Below are 20806 nucleotides of genomic sequence, written 5' to 3' on the forward strand. Positions count from 1 at the left end.
TTAGACCACTCGACCAAACTGTCATTGTGCATAAATGTTTTACAATTTATTATAATATAAATATACAATTACTAAAAAACAATTATAACAAACCCAAGTCCCAAAATTGGTGGAAAACAAGAAGTCCCAGAGATTGGTAGTATTTGGAGAAGCAGATTTATTAAAGTAACTAAGATATACACATTCAAAAGCTACTTAGAAATAAATTATAAGCACAATTATTTATATTTAAAGTTATAACGAAAATGTTCGATAAGATTCTCGAGAAATAATAATGACCCAATTCTATTTGGCACAAGGGAACAACAGAATGTTAATTTATAACATCGATTTTCCATTTACTATACCCAATTAACTAAGGAGTATTAGAAAAACATTTCGAAAATAAATAAATAATCTGATATTTGAGGATCCAAACAAACAATACCCTGTGAACTGAAATAACTTGGAGACTGAGAAAAGATGATTGAGTGCACCTTCACCACATTCGCTCCTATATTTCATTAAGCCGAGAGTCTAACAGAAACAAACTCTAGGGGTTAAGTTGCTACACACCACCATCCACATACCTCACTTGTGAAATTACACTGAGCATGTTGTCGTAGTAGCATCACCATCACGGCATTAGAAAAAGAACAAAAGCATGAATTGCAAACACCAGCTTTCACAATACAAACAGTATTCTCCTTGTCAAATCCTGATTCAAATTTCAAGCAAAAACAAATGACAAAATATTCAAACAGTGGCTTAGTAACTTAGTTTACAACAATAACATAGCTACTGAGAAGTGAAAACTTAAAAAAATATATAATACACTTCACATTGGGGTCCTGGGGATAATTTTGGTCACCCAGGCTAACATAATAAGATACATATTATGGAATTTCCTATGCCTCAGCAGAAGCTGATCTGTTGCACTTAGGTAAGCACTGCGACAAGGTAAAATTCCGAGGGGGCTGGTAGGATTGGAAAAAATCAGGATCCTGCTCAAGCGCCTCCGCATAACTTTCAAGAACAGTTACAATCTCCTCGAAATGTGGCCTCTTGCGAGGATTGTTTGCCCAGCACTGTTTAATGAGTTTCCTAATTGCTGCTGGACATGCAGCAGGTATTGGTGGTCTTGCTTTCTGCAAAATTCCAATTAATATGAGAAAATGCCAAGTTTCTCTCTTACAGAGAGTGATTCATGATACTGCAAAAAATATTTACGCAAAAGATAATTGTTCTAATGTAATTTTATGCGAGAGAAGCAACTTTCTACACAATAATACAATATGTATGTAGTGAAGCTATTATTGGGCTTAGCTTAGTTGAAACTATAACAATAATCTGGAAGTCAAACAAAGGCATAAAACTGAATCACCATCAACCAGCATAGCAAAAATCACAGCATCATCAATTTCCAACGTGCATGAGAAACCCCCAAGGACAAGAAGAGCAGATGTCTATGAATTGGACAGTCAAAAGATCACAGACTGCATGTAAAATATGGAGTCACGTTCACTCCGTGTCCATATCCTTGAATAATTTTTTTACATCATCAAACCAAAATTGCAACAAAATTGAAGTGAACAAATATCTTAAAACGAAAAGATTAATTACAAAAAGGGACACAGCAGATCTTAAAGAAAGGAGAGATATAGCCCCACAGCACTTCAAATTAACACTGAAAATAACGCGACATGTTTGAGCTGAAAAATAAAAGAAATACCCAGAGACCAACCGACCGATATAGTAACTTAATGGGGTTGCAGCTTGGTTAGTAAAGTGCATTAAGCAGCAGAAGCAATTAATGTTCCGAAGACAATTCTACTCCAACACGAAGCATCATACCTCAGAGTTTACTTTGGAGCCCAATACCCAGGAATCTGATGGATTGGCAGGCTATACAGAATACAGGCAGAACAAACTTTATCTTATGCTCCACAGTAGGCTACAATGACTTTTACTTCTACATTTGTCTTACAAATTAATACTTCTTCCGGATCCTCAAGTATGCCTCTCTAAATCTCTTTCCAGGAAACAACTCAATCATGGGCCTCATTGTTCTTATAATAGCTAATAGAAACTTCTGCTAGTTAGAAGAGTTTCCAATGGTAAAACATAGTAGATTTTGCAACAAGTTTCCTAAAGGTGTGATGTTAAAGCAGACTATGTTGATTTGCTCACATTACCTCAGGGAGAGGATAGAAATGTCGATTATCAAGAAGGTGAAAAGAAAAAGAAAAAAAGAAGAAGAGAAGAATAGAACAAGATTAACACAATGCCAACATATTAAATAGCTCAGTTTTGACGAAGAGAGGAATCAAGAGGCTCATCAATTCTAATAGCTATTCACTTGTTGGAAACACTATTCAAGTTTTAGAGCCAAACATTTCTGGAAAAAAACACAAGATGATCCTAATATAAGAAGGAAAGAAATGAAAGAAAATAGATGGGGTGATCCCATTACCTATTGAAGAGAAACAAATTTAGAGATTGACACAAGTTTTGACTAGACATAGACAGCCCAGTCTGCCCAGATACGAGAGATAACTTCAAAATATAATCACAAGGTGAAACAAATTTGCATGCTCAAATATTTCACGTTGCAATATTTTTTATAAGTGTTTCAAGGGTTATTTCATAGCATAGACATAGATTTTCTCGATCTTTCAATATGCAATGATAACTGCGACTCAGCAATATCTCTTGTTTTTGTATCGTAGCTGTCTTTCTCGATTCATTTAAGCAATCCAGAGAAGAGAACATTGACTTACTGATGTGAGTCTCATGGAAACCTCAGCATAAATCTAAAGGGAATATAAGCAACTCGGCTATAGCTGTAGCTTCCTCATCCCATTTACCACTAACGAAAACCGTAATCACCGAAACAGAGAGGAAAAACAAAGTACACATAGAGCGAAACTTTGGAATGAGAACATCAAACACACAGAGATTCAGTGGAGTTAGTGGAACAAATTCAGACCCATAGATGTATGAAATGGTAGGCACTTTATCTTGATATGCCAGGATTGACAGAGAATATACCTTCTGGCAGACTGCAAATGCCGCTTGCTCGGGGGTCATGTCATCAAATGGTGTCAATGCAGTCAAAAGTTCCCATAGGACAATACCGAAACTATAGACATCAACTTTCTTTGTGTGGTTCTTTTCCTTGATCATTTCTGGCGCCATCCACCGGTATGTACCTGTGAACCCCTTTGCACTACCACATTGAGATTCTAAACATGATATCCCGAAATCTGCAACTTTCACACACATATCCTCATCAAGGAGTAGATTTTCTGACTTCAGATCTCTGTGAAGTATCCCTTCAGCATGAAGATATTGCATCCCATGTGCAATGTCAAGGGCCAATTTCAGAACTAGATTGAGAGGGACCGAGTACGGCTCCTGCTGATGGAGGTACTTTCTTAGGGAGCCTCCGGGTAAGTACTCGGTGATAATGCAAAACACTGGTGGTTTCTTACATGCTGCAATAAACTACATTTGAGAGCCAGAAGAAATGAAACAAGTCAAAACAAGCGGTAAGTTCATACATTACTGAAGGCATGTTTTCAGAAGACAACTATTTACCAATAAGTAGTTATGATAAATCAAAATAGTCGACAAAATCCCCAATCAACAGTATGTTAAGAAATTCTGAGAGATGTATTTCAAAGATGATACTCTCAACACGATCACATCTCTTTACAAATCAAGGATGATGGAGCTGATCTGTAGATTTCAAGTTTGCCATTATCCAGAAAGCAAATGTGTTAGGTTCTATGTCACTTGGATTCTTCAAAAAAACGAGTTGTTTGTCGGATCCTCCAAAAGTTATTAATTTTTGGAGGATCTGACACGGGTGTGGCAGCATTTTGGAGGATCCGAGCAACATAAGTTAGGTTGTGGATATGAGGCAATTAAGAACGTACATTTCAAAATGATAGCAACCTGATCAGTTTATGGATAGTCACAATCTTGGTGCTTTTGTTAAACAAAAAAAGTGATAAATGCTTGCATCTTTTAATGCAAAATTGCCAACTATGGTATTACGACTACTTAAGAAAACATGTATGAAGTAGTAGCAAATATGGAATCGTTTGCCTACTAATAAAAGATATACCAAAGGAAAGATCTGTTCTTTTCTTTTCTTATTTTCCTGTATGGTTCTGCTAGAAATAAATTTCCTAAATTAAGACGACAAGCAGTCGTCACCGACATAAAATAAGACTACATCTATGTCAGTAAACATATGGACCTGCTGAAGAACATAAAACAACCATTTCTTGGCAAATGAAATACTCTGTGATAATGCAAGACACTGGTGGTTTCTTACATGCTGCAATAAACTGCATTTTAGAGCCAGAAGAAAGGGAACAAGTCAAAACAAGTGGCAATTTCATGCATTACCGAAAGAAATGTTTTCAGGTTATAACTATTTACCAATGAGTTGTTATGATAAATCAAAAGGGAGCTGATCTGTAGATTTCAAATTTGACAAAATGCAAAAGGGAAATGTGTAGGGTTCTATGCCACTTGGATTCTTCAAAAAACCGTCAATTGTGTGTCGGATCCTCCAAAAGTTAATTATTTTTGGACGATCTGACACAGGTGTGGAAGCATTTCAATTAAGAGCATATGTTTCAAAATGACAACAATTTGATCAGTCTATGGATACTGGATAGTCATGTACTTGGTGCTTTTAGTAAACAAAAAAAAGTGATAAATGTTTGCATCTTTTTATGCCAAATTGCCAACTATGATATTGCGAGAAAACATGTATGAAGTAGCAAACATGGAATCGCTTGCCTTCTAATAAAAGATATACCATAAGGAAATATCTGTTCTTTTCTTTTCTTATTTTCCTGTATGGTTCTGCTAGAAATAGATTTCCTAAATTAAGAGGAGAAGCAATCGATACTACATAAAACAAGACTATATCTATGTTGGTAGGCATATGGACCTGCCAAAGAACATAGCACGACCATTTCTTGGCAAATGAAATACTCCCTCTAAAGAATGACCTATTTACTTTTTAGTCTGTTTCAAAAAGAATGACCTTTTTTTTTGCAACAATTTAATTTCAGTTTTTCATGTGGCATGTTTAAGGCCACAAGATTAAAGGGCATTTTGGTACATTTGACGTAACTTTAATTTAAGACCACAAGATTGAAATTTTTTCTTTATTTTCCTGAACTCCGTTCCAAGTCAAACTAGACTATTCTTTTTGAAAGGGAGGGAGTAACATAATACAGCCTTTCCGATGCCACCTTTGATTGAATTTTCATATTAGTTCTAGTTTCCATTCCCCATTCATCTCCAAGATTTTGCCATGTTTCTTTTTTTCCGATGACAAGGAAAACCTGCAGCATCTACCCTTGGTGCGCACAAGGTAATAACCCCGCTTCTAGCAATAGCTCATAAACCACACAGGAGAGTTAACCCGCAATGGGCTTTGACCCAGAAGTCAAACTCCTTACTTTTACTGGCAAAGCGTTTCGAACTTGAACCCTCCAACATGGAAGTTTGAAGCCCAAAACACTGGGCCATTCGGGTAAGATTTTGCCATGGTTGATGGTCGGAACCAACTTCTTCATCTCCGACCCCTTTCATGCCACGGCTCGTCAGGGAGCAATAGGGTGAATAACTCCATCGGAGTTGGGACTACTACTCAAATGCAGTTATGCAATGAACGGTTTTATAACGTCTTGAGATGTCATTAAAATCAGGAAGCTGAAGACAGCCCTCTTAGGAACGACATAGATATATGAAGTTGCAGTACTAAAGTCCCTTTGTACGAAATGCTAATAAAATATCTGCTATTACTACTTTGGAGCAGAGTTTCCTCTTTAACATAATCATCGTTGTTCAAATTCAAATCACGAAAACATAGATCAATGAAAAAACAACAGAAAATAAGAAACCATGCTTACAGTGATGATATTTGGATGCTTTAACCGAAGCAACAAAGCAACCTCAGAAGTAAACTGCTTCTCCAGAAAAGTAGCCAAATCTCCATCTTCTTCAGGTTGGCTAATAAGCTTAATAGCCACTTCCCTGTGCTTGTAAATTCCCCTATAAATCCTACTATGCCTTCCTGAAGCAAATTTGTTCCCAATATACAGCTGCGACATATCGGCGCTCCATTCCTCCTCCTCTTCTCCCTTTATCGCCGCCCCTGATGATACTATATACTTGGACCATGACTCTGCTCGCTTGTACTCTCCCAATGAAAGTCGCCTCTCTAATTTCCCATTATTCGCTATTTGATTAAACCAATTGAAATACTTCATAGTAAACCATCAAGTTCTCCGCCTCAAACCAGAAAAAAACTCTTAAAATACTCAACTGCCGTTACAGATTCTCCTAAAATTTATAAATAAATTAAGCTACATTCCAAAGAATAGAGTTACATTTTTAGTATATGTCAGAATTTTTGAATTAGGAATTAACCAGCTGGTTATTTTTTTTCTCTTTCAAAAATCAACGGTGCATTTATTGGGATTGAAATTGAGAGGAACAGTAAGCTTGAAAGTAGAGCTATTAGCGAAAAGTACAACAGTTTGAAGCGTGCAAAATGAGCTGCAAAAGAGTGATAATGAGTAATGAGAAAGAGTTGAGGGTTGATGAAGAGAGCGGCGGTGGAGATGGCGGAGGAAGTGGGTGGCGATTTCTCTCTCTCTCTCGCTAAAATCTCTCTCTATTCAGAAAGGAAAAGCAGTGGGTAGTATTACAATACAAGAGTAGCAACATTCATAACGTGGAAGATCCACTTCTGAGGAGACATTTCGGGTTTTTCTGATTGTGACCGCTAATATTCTTCTTCACTATTTTACCCTTTGCTTTTCTCATTTATACCATTAGTCTCCCTCTCAAATGACAAAATAAACTCATTGAATGTATGTAACTCTATATTACGCTCTTTGTCGTTATTACCTCTCCGTTGCGTGACAATATTATCATTATAATATGTTTTTTTTAAAATGGTAATTTTTTGATGTAAAAAAACAAAACAATGCTTTTAAATTATTAAAAATAAAGTAATTATGTCTTTTATATATTTTTGACATGAAAATTTTGAAGGTAACTACAAGGTCATATATGGTTTTAAATTATTAATTAAAGATATAATAATCATAATTTCAACTCACTTTTTTGGAACATAAATATCTTTATAAATTGTTAAGTAAAATAGATGTTTCTTAAACAATTAAAAATAGAGTAATTAAACAATCGAATTGCTTTTTAGCACAAAAATTTCTGAATTTTTAGTTAAATGTGAGCAGATACATCTTTTTTTTACTAACAAACTTCATATCAAATATATTGAATTTTAAATTTATTTTATAAAAAATAATAATATTAAATATATCAAATACACTGAATAGTAAATTTTATAAAAAATAACTATTTTAAATATATAACACTATTAGTAAACTAGATCAAAATAATAATTTCAATAACAATACTGTAAACATTAAAATTATATTGAATTTAAATTTGTAAATTAATTTGGACTATAATAAATTCAAGAAAATAATCTAAATGATGTGGCAATTCAAGTCAAATTAAATGAGCCACTAAAAGCACGCTACGTGTCAAAGTTATGTGGCAATCCAAGTCAAATTAAATGAGCCACTAAAATCACACCAAGTGTTAAAGTTATATGGCAATCTACAACTATAAATAGGGGTCCTCATTATTTTTTTTTGGGGGGAGGTTTTTGAAAGAACAAGAAGCAAGAAGAGAGCTCGTGGATCAAAGGCCACAAATTTTCTATAAAACTACAAAGTTCAAGTAATCAAATTCAAGCTCGAGTTCAAGATCAAGAACGAAGAAAAATATCAAGATGTTCAAGATCAAGTTACTTGTTCATATTTATTATTCGTCATAACCATACAAGTGTTCGTGACGAATAATTCAAATCCAAAATTGACGACAAAGATTCAAGATCAAGTTATTTAAGCCTTTAACTCTAAATCAAATTCAAGTTCAACATATTCTATATTATTTGAAGAATCAGAGGATTATCATAGAGATTGTAACACACAATACATTTTGAAATCAAATATTACTCTTTATTACTTTAATTTTTTGATCTTGATTATTTATTTTTCTCGACTCGAAGATTTATTGTTTACAAATACAATTACGAAAACTCTTCTCTTTTAAAGTTTCATCCAATTATATCCAAACACCCGCTTTTAAAATGAAAGAACGCTTTCAACTCCAGTGAGTAAGAGAGTTTAAAATTGAAACTTTCAACATTTAAGTTTTGAAGTTGTATTTGAATATCTGTTTTACTTTATAAAATTTATAAAATTTTGTGAGAAAGAAATGAAATTTCTCAAAAAAAAAATAGTGGAACCCAAATTTTAAAATTTTGAAAATATTTAAAGATCAAATTTTTAAAATTTATCATATGTTGTGTATTGTGTTTCGATTATCACACTATTTTGTTATTATTATTATTTCTTTTTTATAGACTTTACACTGATTTTCTTATTAAACTATAATTTCTTCTTCATTTACTAGGGTTTGATGTACTTGAGTCGATGGTCTTTCAAAAATAATTTCTTAAGATACGTGTATACTTTATCTTCTCAAGAATTTATTTAGTAAAATTTTACTGAAAATATTATTATTGTTATTGTATTTTCAAAATCTAAATTTATGATCAAAAAAATATTTAAAAAATAAAATTTGAAAATCCGATTTAAAATTTCTAATTAACACCAGCTCAATATGAATTAAATTAAATAAAAAGACAAGGAGAAAAGAGTAGTACTTCCTACTATCTTTACTTGTTCATTATACTAAAAATAGATATTATCTAACAATACTTATTTAATTTATAAAATCAAGAGATAATTTTAACTTAATTCTTAATTTACCCTTATAATTAATTAGTAGTCATTTTTCTATTACATTTTTCAAAACATTGTATTTATTAATCCCTCTGTTCTTATTTACTTGTCAAATATTTCCTAATTTGATTTTTATTTTTCGTTGTCAATTTTGACAAATCAAGAAAAGACAATATTTCTTCTTATTATACTCTCAATTTATTAATATTGAGTTAATATTTTTAAAAAATATAATGAGTAAATATATTTAAAAATCTATTAATTAATAGTGATAAAATGATAAATTCATTATATCAATTATTATTTTTTCAGTTGAACGTGATAAATTAAAATTTAATAAGTAAAAAAAAATGAAAAGAATTGTGTAAAGTCGTATTGTTGGCCGAAGAAATAATTAATTGAAGCAGAGAGAAGAGGAGGGAAGGTGATCTATTAAAGGAAGTGGGACCGACAGAAGCACTGTTATGGGGTTGGGAGAGTGCCGTATGCTTCTTCCGTATACGGCCCAACTCTCTTCACAGTACAAACACGCCTTTTTAGGATTACATAAATAAACGCCAAACGAAACTCACCCTAAATTAGAGTGTAATTGAGCGAATTAAAATGAGTCTTAAGTAAATAAATGAGTTAAGATTCGAATCAACTCAACTGAAAATGTTTTTAGTGGGAAAAGAAGGGAATGAAGAACCTCACTAAATTGAATCGAATCCATAAATTTAAGAAATGGTGAGAATTGTCGATCTCTTTCAATTTGAAAATTCAGAATTTGAATTGATGTCCTTTTATTGATTCCCTCTAAATTGCATTGATTTATCATAAAAATTTTATTTCAATTCAAATTTGGTTTATGTGTAATTTAAATTATATATTAGCCTCTTTTTTTATGGACTTAACTAATAAATGAAGAGATTAATATTTTGTTCAAACTTAAATAAATTGAGCATGTTTTATTTTATTAATCATCTACATAACTCTGACCACCAACTAAATTATCCATAAATTTTGTGAAGTTATTATTATTTCTTTTAGAATTGTTTAAATTCTCTGGTATTGTTATCTTTTGGCCTCATCTACAAAATTAGGTCATTTAAAGATTAATGCAGGTAAGTATCCACCATAATGATGTGCATCTGGTCTTTAATTTTTATTTTTTTTATGAATTTAATTTAAAACGAATAATATTTCATCATATTAAACTTTAAAGTTATTTTAGCTTAACTTATTACTTTTTATTATTTATTTTTTAAAAAAGAACTTTGAATTCGACTAGAAAGAATTTATAGCATTACTAATAATTTCATTTTGATCATGACAACAAATACTAATTGAGTACAATAACTTGCGGAATTATTTCAAATTTGTGCATAAGACGTCATAAGTAATTCCAAGCCAAACACAAAAACATACCGCCACACAAAATAATCAATATTAGTATATAACTAACCATCTATACATAATTTAATAATATGCCACCGCCACCGGCACTGTAATTAGTAAGTAGACCAATTTTCACTTGAACATTAGTTAGCATTATCAAAAAGAAAGATTAAAAAATGTTTGATTCTTAATAGCCACTTAAATCTCCATATATATGGATATTGGTGAGTGAATATTTCTTTTTTTCCCCTTTGAATAATTTGCTTGTGAAACTTATCTACTATAGTAAAAAGGCACTAAGAAAATTAAAGTGATTTAATGCCTAAGACATTCTTGATTAAGATTATTAGCTTTGTAGAAAGTAGAAGATTAAAGAAGTTGTCAAGCACTGAATGATTGATTTGTTGTGATAGTTTTGGACTTACCTAAGGAATTTGATGTATTACTATTAATTAGTCCCTAATGTTATGATCAAATTCGCGATTAATTAGTTTTGTGATTTTATTTTGCACGCTTAATTAATCAGTACACACTGAAACTTGTAAGTATTGACTTTTTTTAATGTTGATAATTGGTGAAATTAATTACGTTTAACACAATATTGTGTTTTTTCACTTAATTTAATTACACATGTATAGTTTTGTTAGACTGTAGTTTTAATGATTTGGCAAATTGAGATCTGATATGGGACCCGATCACATGTTAAAATTGAATTGTTGTGTACAAATGAAAGTGACAGCCTACAAATAGTACAATGTTCTATATTATGTCTCACTTATATTGGCACAAAAGAGATTTTCATGAAATGGAACTCTCACAACAAAACATGCAATAACACTTTCACTCTCAAGAAATAGAAACGAAGAAATAACAATGGAACTCAATATGGTCCTTGTGTTTTGTTTCTAAGTTTAAATTTCTTTGCTCATCTCTTGTGAACTAGGTCCTAATTTATAAAGGATCCTGGTATTTGTTTGAATCTATTTTCTCGCTCATTCAGAGATCCGTAGCTAGAGTTAGCTAGGATGGGGTTTTGTTGAAGTCTATATCAACTAGAGTTAGTTAGTGTAGTAGGTAGCAGAGTTGCTACTTTGAGATTAAAGATTCCAGGTGTATTAGTAAGGGGAAAGAGACCAAGAGTTTAATCCTTAGGATTGCAAGAGGTTGTAATCATTCTTTGCTCCTTGTTTGATCATGGAATCAAGGTGAAATCCTGTGAGACAGGTTCTGATTTTTTCTCCCTTGAGTAAAGGAGGTTTTCGCATAAAATACTTGTGTCTTTACTTTTCTATTATTTACTATTTTTATTGCAATAAGGGACCAGGTCGAGAGTTAACTGGTAGAAGCGCGCAGGCCATCAAGTTTTTTCATTAACATGGGCATTTTAACTATTATATATATATATATATATATATATATATTTTTTCTAGGTTTATACCACATCCACGTTAAGATGATCAATAATGATACCTTTGATTTGATTGACCATTTATGTAGTTATCATTATGAATAATTAATAAGTAAATAAATAGCTCTATGTATAGCAATTTAAATTGTAAATTAAAAAATAGTATTATTGTTTACATATATATAGTTCGACATCATATAAAGTTTTTCATCAATGATCTGTTGTCCAGCGAAGCGGACCAATTGTCATATCCGATTTCCTAATTCATGTCCGTATAATTAATTATCTGCCTAATCAATAATTAATCAACTAATAAATCTGTTTTATTAGATGAATCGTACGGCCAGATCCTCCTAATGGTAATGATTATGACGTAGAGAACTCTCGATATTAAACTAATGGGGCATGGGGATAAGAGTCAATTGTCACTTAACCAAAAGTGGGCTTAATTAATTAATGGTTTAATATAAAGCAAGTGTTAATTAAAAAACCCCCACACAACACAATTTGCAGAGAAAAAAACAGTTGGGACAAGCCATGTGGGTAGATGAATACGGTAAAGGTACGGCCTGGTGGTTTTGTCTGGTTATGCAACAGCCACAGGGCCTAAGAATATTTATTTGTCCTTTCTAATGAAGATTTTGGCAAATCTTGATTTATTAGGATTATATCTCGTAATTAAGTGATTTAATTACATAGGTATTATACATTTGAGTGGAATCAGAAATGAAATATTGATGGTTGGGACTAGAATAGAATAGGGTAGTCTTTTGAGGTAGGGTGGTGGGATATAGACGAATTCATAATTTAAAATTTATGAATTTAAATTTATCAGTATATTTTTAGAATTATGAATTCATATATAAATATTTTTTGTATTTTAATTAATGTTATACGTAAATTTATGTTTCATATCGAAAATACTGAGTTGAGTTGGATGAACCGATGTTTGGAAATCGGCCACGGATGGGGGAGTAATTCACGTAGTTCCAAGTTTTTGAATGTTGCAGCAACATGGCTTGATGATAAAATGTTCACGTGCATTAGCCGCCATGTGCTCTCGGTATGGCGTTCCATCTTTTTCTTATTAAATTTTAACGGATCGAGATGAATTTATGACATAAAGTTATATAGTGATTTAATTTAGTGAGCGTGATTTTGTTATATAAATGTATTTTAATATTTTACATATATATAAGTGATTTATTTTTATATTGATTGTTAATTAAGAATATACATAGTCATAAGGTGTAGAGATAATCGATCTGAGCTTCTTTGGGAGAAAATAGTGTGGCCTTCGCTTGGACGTTAGGCTTGATTTATTATTTTTACCATACCAATGATAGCTTCGGAGAAGCAAGGGTGCAAGAAAAGCTAGCATTGGGCTTCATTAAGTCCGGTAATTGGGCTAAATTTTTTTTAAAAAAATTGACCATTGGACTCGTAGACCGACTCGTGAATCGAGGAGATGGGGGGCACAAAACCTAGTTCAAATGGAATATTATTGAGTGTGCGAATGATATCTTATTATTTTGATCGAAAGAATTTTAACTGTAAAAATAGTCTCAATTAACGACACGGGGCCTTGGGAAGAAATTTACAAATTTTATTCAAATCGGACAGCATCACACTATAGACTATACTGTACTTTGAGCTGATATAGCCCAACAGGCGTGCACATTATCGGACAGTATCACATGCACAGAAACCGTTAGAAATTCAATATTATATAACTTCACTGGAGTTAATTAAAGACAGCCAAACTACTCTTTGAATAGGTGAAGCAAAACCATGAAAGCCACTCAATTAAAAAAAAAATTAGTTCAATGTATAAAACATCTTGTGTTTATGCATGATTTGAAAAAAGACTACAAAAGTCTGATATATATATATCGTATTTTATTATAAGCATTAATAATTATTTTCACGATTCAAACTCAAAACTTACAGGTCAGGAGATAATTCTATTGCTTTAAGGTTTACCTTCACTCAATAATACTCACAAAACCATGAGAGCCACTCAATAATACTTGCAAAATTACCAAAAAAGTAGAACCGTCCAAATATGTTTTTGCTTAACTGGAAGTTTGGTTGAATAATGTTTTTCCTAATTCTTGGTCAGTATATATATTTTTTCTTTTTCTAGCTTTTCAAGTTTTCTTTATTTTTTACCTCAATATTTCAAGTATTAATTAATTTATCCCCAATTGATGTTTCATAGACCTCAAATTTCAGATCTTTGTTGTGCAAATCCACTAAATTATTCAAAGTTTTCTGTTATTAGCATCTAACGTGTATTATATTCTAAACCACTAAGCTATTCTTGCTTACTAAAATTCAATGGATAAGGACACATCATAATTAAGGAGATATTCTGAGAAAGTAATTAAGTCGAAATAATTGGCTCAATTAGGTAGACAATAGTGACTTAACATAGGTTTGGGCTTAACAAGTTGGTTCAATATCAACAACATTTGGCAAATTAGTAAGCTAAAAAGATGATTAATTAATTATATTACCACTATTTACTTGGTTGTTAGGTACTAGAATAATTAATGTTGTTGTCAAGTATAGCTCAAATAAATGAAGTAACATGGGTGACGATGGACATCACATGTGTGTTTGTTGTATATATGTTCTTACAAATATCAGTTCCTTAATTATGTTGTATTCCTTTTCAGGTTATTCTTAATTTCTTCTTATAAACCTCATCCCTCAACATTGAGATTAAATTAGATTTTATAAGAGTTGAAAGAGTTAGTTAGGATATTTAGTTTATCTCATCTCAATCAACTTATTAATTTTTGGATGGAATTGAGCAATATCACTCAGTAATTATTGATTCAATTCATTTTGACACGTCTAAATTTAAATCTACGAAAAATACACAAATAATACATTTGTAATTTATCACACCATGTATCATAAATCTAATTGTTCATGCATTAGTGTGATCTGTAATAAATTCAGACTATAGACAAATATAAGAATATCACTGTTACCCGTTAAGTGTAAATGTAAAATTGGTAATCTGTGAGTGATAAACTGATAATTATGCCCTTTTTTCTCAATAATGAAATGATTTGTGTATGACTTTAGAGTTAATACGTAAATAAATTGCAATTTAATAACTTGTAAGTATGTACGTATGCGTAGTACCCACTAAAGCCAACTACTAGAAGAATGAATCCTAAATTTTGGTTATTTAGGGTGTGTTCGCTAGAGAGGAAAATATTTTTCGACTTTAATTTTTCATATTTAGTCGGTCAAAATTTTTGATTTTTTTTTTCTTTCAAGGAAGACAAGTAGCTTAAAAAATTAGAAAAATTAACTTACCTAGTGAAAGTAAGAAAAATAAGTCTGCAGCATTCCACATTGATTTTGTCCTCCCCATCTTCCAAACACACTTCATCTTCACCCCTACCCCATTTCCATCCCATTTTTCATATTATTTGCCTAAATTATATATGAATGCATTTACGATAGTAATTTTTTTATTTATAAACCGGAACATACCCTTAATCCTCCTTGCTTACAATAATGAAGTACCACCTTAATTTTAGTATAAAGTATAGAAATCTCATACATTTGAGGACTAATTATATCCTAGTCCAGAAGTTTCCTCAATAACAAAAAATTCAGATTTTTCATTTTAGTATAAAATATAGAAATCTCATACATTTGAGGACTAATTACTGTTAGGAGGAGGAAGCACCATAACAAAAGTTTGATATGATGAAAATAATGAAAATAAATTGGACACGAGAATTTTACATGGAAACCCCTCTAACTGATAGAAGGGAAAAATCACGGGGTAGAAGGATCTCACTATAAAATATGGAGTACACTGTTCTCAAATACAAGGAGAAAACAACAATTAACACTTCTCTCTTGTAAAAGGAACAACTACTAAAGAGGACACTCAAGACTAAAATATTTATCTTGGTGTATAACTCTCTTTGTATTCTTACTCTCTCTTTCTGGGATGGGATAAATGAGGGCAAGAGGTCTTCTATTTATAGGAAACTAGAAACGCGTAAAATCCGCGTATTGAACCTCCCTTTTTGACTACGCGTTCAAAACGCGTTTTGTTCCTTTTTTGACTAACGCGTTCAAAACGCGTTTTGACTATCTTGCATTCTCCCACTTGAAGATTTAATTGAGAATCAATTAAGTCTTCACACCATCCTTTCTACCCAATTACTGTAATATTACGTTTCTGCTAGGCCAATAGAAGATCGACACCATATGAACTTGTTACTATTGATCGGCTTTGTAAACATATCTGCTAGGTTGTCATTAGTGTGAATTTTCTGAATATCCACACTGCCTTCTTCCACCTTCTCATGAACAAAGTGATACTGAACTCATATGTGCTTTGTCCTTGAATGAAATGCTGGATTCTTTGCGAGATGCAATGCGCTCTGACTGTCACAAAACAGAGCAATCTTCTCTTGTTTGTGCCCGAGATCCTCTAGTAACATCTGCATCCATATTGCTTCTTTGCTAGCTTGTGTAGCTGCTACATATTCTGCTTCCGTCGTAGATGTTGCCACGATAGATTGCAGTTTTGAAACCCAGCTTACAGCTCCTCCAGCAAGAGTAAACACATAACCTGTGGTGGACTTGCTTTTATCAAGATCACCTGCATAATCTGAATCAACATAACCTTTAACAGTAAAGTCTGATCCTCCATAACACATTGTAACATCTGAGGTACCCTTGATGTATCTCAGGATCCTCTTAACAGTATTCCAATGCTCTCTACCAGGATTAGCCATGTATCGACTAACCACTCCCACTGCTTGTGCAATGTCAGGTCTTGTGCATACCATGACAAACATTAAACTTCCCACTGCTGATGCATACGGTACTCGAGACATCTCGATCCTCTCTGCTTCATTGCTAGGACTCATACTTGAGGATAACTTGAAATTAATAGGAAGTGGGGTAGAAATTGACTTACAGTCTTGCATCTTGAAGCGTCTCAAGATTTTCTTCAAGTAGTTCTTTTGAGAAAGCCAAATCTTCCTATTATTTCTGTCTCGGTGAATTTGCATCCCTAGAATCTTGTTTGCTGGTCCCAAGACCTTCATTTCAAACTCCCTAGCCAACTGTGCCTTTAAATTTGTGAGACGATCTTTGTTGGGGCCTGCTACCAACATGTCGTCAACATACAACAGCAAAATAACAAAATCTTCATCACTAAATCTCTTGTAATAAACACAAGGATCTGAACTATGTCTGTTGTATCCAAGGCTTATAATGAAGGAATCAAATCTCTTATACCAACATCTCGGCGCCTGTTTGAGACCATATAGAGATTTGTTCAACCTGCAAACCAAGTTCTCTTTTTCCTGTTCTTTAAAACCTTCTGGTTGGAGCATATAAATTTCTTCTTCAAGCTCTCCATGAAGAAATGCAGTTTTGACATCTAACTGCTCCAAGTACAAGTCAAATGTAGCACACATCGCCAGGACCACTCGAATTGTTGTGAGTCGAACCACCGGAGAAAATATCTCATTGAAGTCTATACCTTCTTTCTGAGCGAATCCTTTCACCACCAATCTTGCACGATACTTCTCCACTTGATCATTACCATTGCGTTTGATCTTGTAGACCCATTTATTTCCAATGGCCTTCCTTCCTTGTGGTAATTGAACAAGATCCCATTTTTTATTTTTATGAAGAGCTTCAATTTCTTCTTGCATTGCTGCCACCCACATAGATGATTCTTGGCCTTTCATAGCTTCTTGAAAGGTTGAAGGCTCTCCATCTTCTGTTAATAGACAGTATGCAATATTACTCTCCATAGAATAATCTGAGTGCCAAGCTGGTTCTCTTCTCTCCCTAGTTGACCGTCGAACTTCTGGAGTTTCGATCTCAGCTTGCTCTTGTTCTTCGTGCTCTGGTGCTGCTTCAGAAGAAACTGGAACTTCTTCTATTTCTTCAACTTCAACTGTAGTAGTCTCTGATTTTTCTTTTGAAGTGCTACCTTCTTTTGCTTGTATCTTGTTTTCAACAAATACAACATCCCTGCTGATTACCACCTTGCGGGCTGTGGGATCCCACAAGCGATACCCCTGACTCCATCAGCATACCCTAAGAAAATGCATTTTCTGGATTTTGGATCCAACTTCGATTTTTCTTGGGTGTTGTACATAACATAAGCAGGACTTCCGAATATATGTAAGCGAGAATAATCAGCTGGTTTTCCTGTCCACATCTTCATTGGCGTTTTTAAATCAATTGTGGTTGATGGTGACCGATTGATCACATAACATGCGGTTTTGACTGCTTCTGCCCAGAATGGTTTTTCCAAACCTGCAGTTGCCAACATAGCTCTTGTCCGTTCCAACAAAGTTCTGTTCATCCGCTTTGCTATTCCATTTTGTTGTGGAGTATATGCCACCGTGAACTGTCATTTAATACCTTCTTGTTTACAGAAGTTATTAAATTCATCACCAGTGTATTCTCCTCCATTATCTATCCTCAAACACTTGATCTTTTTCTCAGATTCAAGTTCCATTCGCGCTTTGAATTCTTTAAAAACTGGAAAAACATCTGCCTTTCTCTTGATTGGATACACCCAACTTCTCCTGGAGAAATTGTCAATAAATGACACAAAATATTTCGCTCCTCCTAGGGACTCCACCGGTGCTTGCCAGACATCAGAGTGAACCAGATTTAGTATTTCCTTGCTTTTAGCAGAGGAACTGCTAAACTTCAGTCTATTTTGCTTACTGGTAACACAATGCTCACAAAAGGGTAGTGAAACCTTTTTGAGCCCTGGAAGAAGTTTTTGCTCAGCAAGAATCTTCAAACCTCGTTCCGACATATGACCAAGTTTATGATGCCACATCATCGTTGATTCTTCAAATGAACTTGCTGACGCGGTTGATGCTTCTCCTTCTTGGTGTGTTTCACCTTTAAGCAGATATAGATTTGCAGCAAGTTTTTCTGCTTTCATCACTACAAGCGCTCCTTTGGATATTCTCATGACTCCACCATGAGTCTTATACGAACATCCATTATCATCTAGTTGTCCTAAAGACAATAGATTCTTCTTCAAGTCTTTTACATGTCGTACCTCCTGGATGGTGCGAACCGTGCCATCATACATCTTTATTTTGATGGACCCAACACCAATAACATCCAAAGCATGATCGTTTCCCATGAACAGAGATCTTCCTGAGATAGGATTATATTGATAGAACCATTCTCTCCTGGAAGTCATGTGCCATGTTGCTCCTGTGTCCATGATCCAGACATCAGCAAAACGTTTTCTGCCTTCATTATTTGATATTGCCTCACTACATAAAATATCGCCATCATCCGAGGTACATGCAACATTCCCTTGAGCATTTGATGGCTCAGGGTGTTCACTCTTCTTCTTGAACCGACAATCTTTCTTGAAGTGCCCTTTCTTGCCACAATTGTAGCACTTGATATTCTTCTTACTTCTTGATTGAGATCTACCATGATTGTGACTCCCACTGGGGCCACGTTCAGTTGGTCTTCCTCTCACCATCATCAAAGCTTCAGCTTGTTGCGAACTTGCTTGTCTGTCTTCCTTATTTTTGCACCGATTTTCTTCTTCCATGACAGCGGCTGCAATTTCATCGAAAACTAGACTGTCAGTATTGTTCGTCAGGTTGATGATGAGTTGATCATACGAGTCAGGCAGACTTTGAAGTAGAAGCTCCGCACGTTCAGTCCACTCTATTTTGCAACCCATTGTTGTAAGTTGCGAAAACAGAGTATTCAAAGTATTGATGTGTTCAGTAACTGACATGGATTCTGCCATTCGAAGAGTATACAATCTTCTTTTTAAGAAGATTTTATTATGCAAAGACTTGGCCTCATATAACCCTGTAAGAGTATCCCATATTTCCTTCGCCGTCCGCTTTTCTGCCACACTAGACAACACTTGATCAGCTAGTGCCAAGTGTAGATCAGCAACTGCGTTGCTGTCTATGTCGTTCCACTTGCTGTCATCAACAAAGTCTGTGGGCCTGCCTTCAATTGCAGCTAAGCAATTGTCTTTTCTCAGTATTGCTTTTATTTTCATTTTCCACAATGAGAAATGAGTCCCATTGAATTTCTCAACGTCAAACTTTGTTGTACTCGACATTGTTATTTGCTTCACACCCTTCTAGATCGTTTCTGAATATTTTTGTGAACAATCGTGACAAACTGTACCGTCACCGAAATTTACTATTCACGTAAATAGTACTATTCACCGAATTTTACTATTTATGAAAAGTTACTATTCACAGATAGTACCTTCGCATTAAATAGACAGAATAACCGAGGGCTCTGATACCACTGTTAGGAGGAGAAAGCACCACAACTAAAGTTTGATATGATGAAAATAATGAAAATAAATTGGACACGAGAATTTTACGTGGAAACCCCTCTAACTGATAGAAGAAAAAAATCACGGGGTAGAAGGATCTCACTATAAAATATGGAGTACACTGTTCTCAAATACAAGGAGAAAACAACAATTAACACTTCTCTCTTGTAAAAGGAACAACTACTAAAGAGGACACTCAAGACTAAAATATTTATCTTGGTGTATAACTCTCTTTGTATTCTTACTCTCTCTTTCTGGGATGGGATAAATGAGGGCAAGAGGTCTTCTATTTATAGGAAACTAGAAACGCATAAAATCCGCGTATTGAACCTCCCTTTTTGACTACGCGTTCAAAACGCGTTTTGTTCCTTTTTTGACTACGCGTTCAAAACGCGTTTTGACTATCTTGCAATTACATCCTATTTCAGAAGTTTCCTCAATAACAAAAAATCCAAATTTTTCATTGCTCTTAAATACATTCTTTGGTTGTTCGATACATTGCAAATGATACATTACTTAGTGGAATGGATGTATTCAAGAGGGGATAGAAATTTATCCGATAGTGAATTTTTGTAATTTTTTTAATGGTAATTTATTTTTAAAGATTATGATATCTTAAGTTATGTATTTATGTAATTCTTCCTTAATTTTACCCTACCACGGAATAACATTAGAGCTGATTTAATCATCACATTATGTGGAAATTATGAGTCCAGTTACATGTGAAAAGCCCACTACCCTTGGCCACACTAACGTACTAAATGCTTTTGCCAATCATATTAACAAAATGCAATGGCCTTCATAATA

The 20806-nt window shown here is 33.6% G+C and overlaps 1 protein-coding gene across 1 annotated transcript; it reads right to left on the reverse strand.

Moving 5' to 3' along the window:
- Window positions 1–687: 687 nt before the first annotated feature.
- On the reverse strand, window positions 688–6737 carry LOC129896092 (serine/threonine/tyrosine-protein kinase HT1-like). The gene is made up of 3 exons (XM_055971915.1): window positions 5922–6737; window positions 3031–3486; window positions 688–1127 (listed from the first exon to the last, which is right to left on the reverse strand). Exons 1-3 carry the CDS (start codon window positions 6279–6281, stop codon window positions 888–890), a joined length of 1056 nt encoding a protein of 351 aa, XP_055827890.1. The 5' UTR covers window positions 6282–6737; the 3' UTR covers window positions 688–887.
- Window positions 6738–20806: the final 14069 nt, after the last annotated feature.

The sequence above is a fragment of the Solanum dulcamara genome, chromosome 7 (genome assembly GCF_947179165.1).
Source record: "Solanum dulcamara chromosome 7, daSolDulc1.2, whole genome shotgun sequence".
In the NCBI taxonomy this organism is placed as follows: domain Eukaryota; kingdom Viridiplantae; phylum Streptophyta; class Magnoliopsida; order Solanales; family Solanaceae; genus Solanum; species Solanum dulcamara.

Bases quoted from the DNA above. Each gene is read 5' to 3' on its own strand.
- LOC129896092 (XM_055971915.1), bottom strand. From the start codon at position 6,281: ATGAAGTATTTCAATTGGTTTAATCAAATAGCGAATAATGGGAAATTA. The intron at 3,487-5,921 runs GTAAGCATGGTT...TCTCAAATGTAG, and splicing joins AGCATCCAAATATCATCACT to TTTATTGCAGCATGTAAGAA. The intron at 1,128-3,030 runs GTATATTCTCTG...GGAATTTTGCAG, and splicing joins CATTTGCAGTCTGCCAGAAG to AAAGCAAGACCACCAATACC.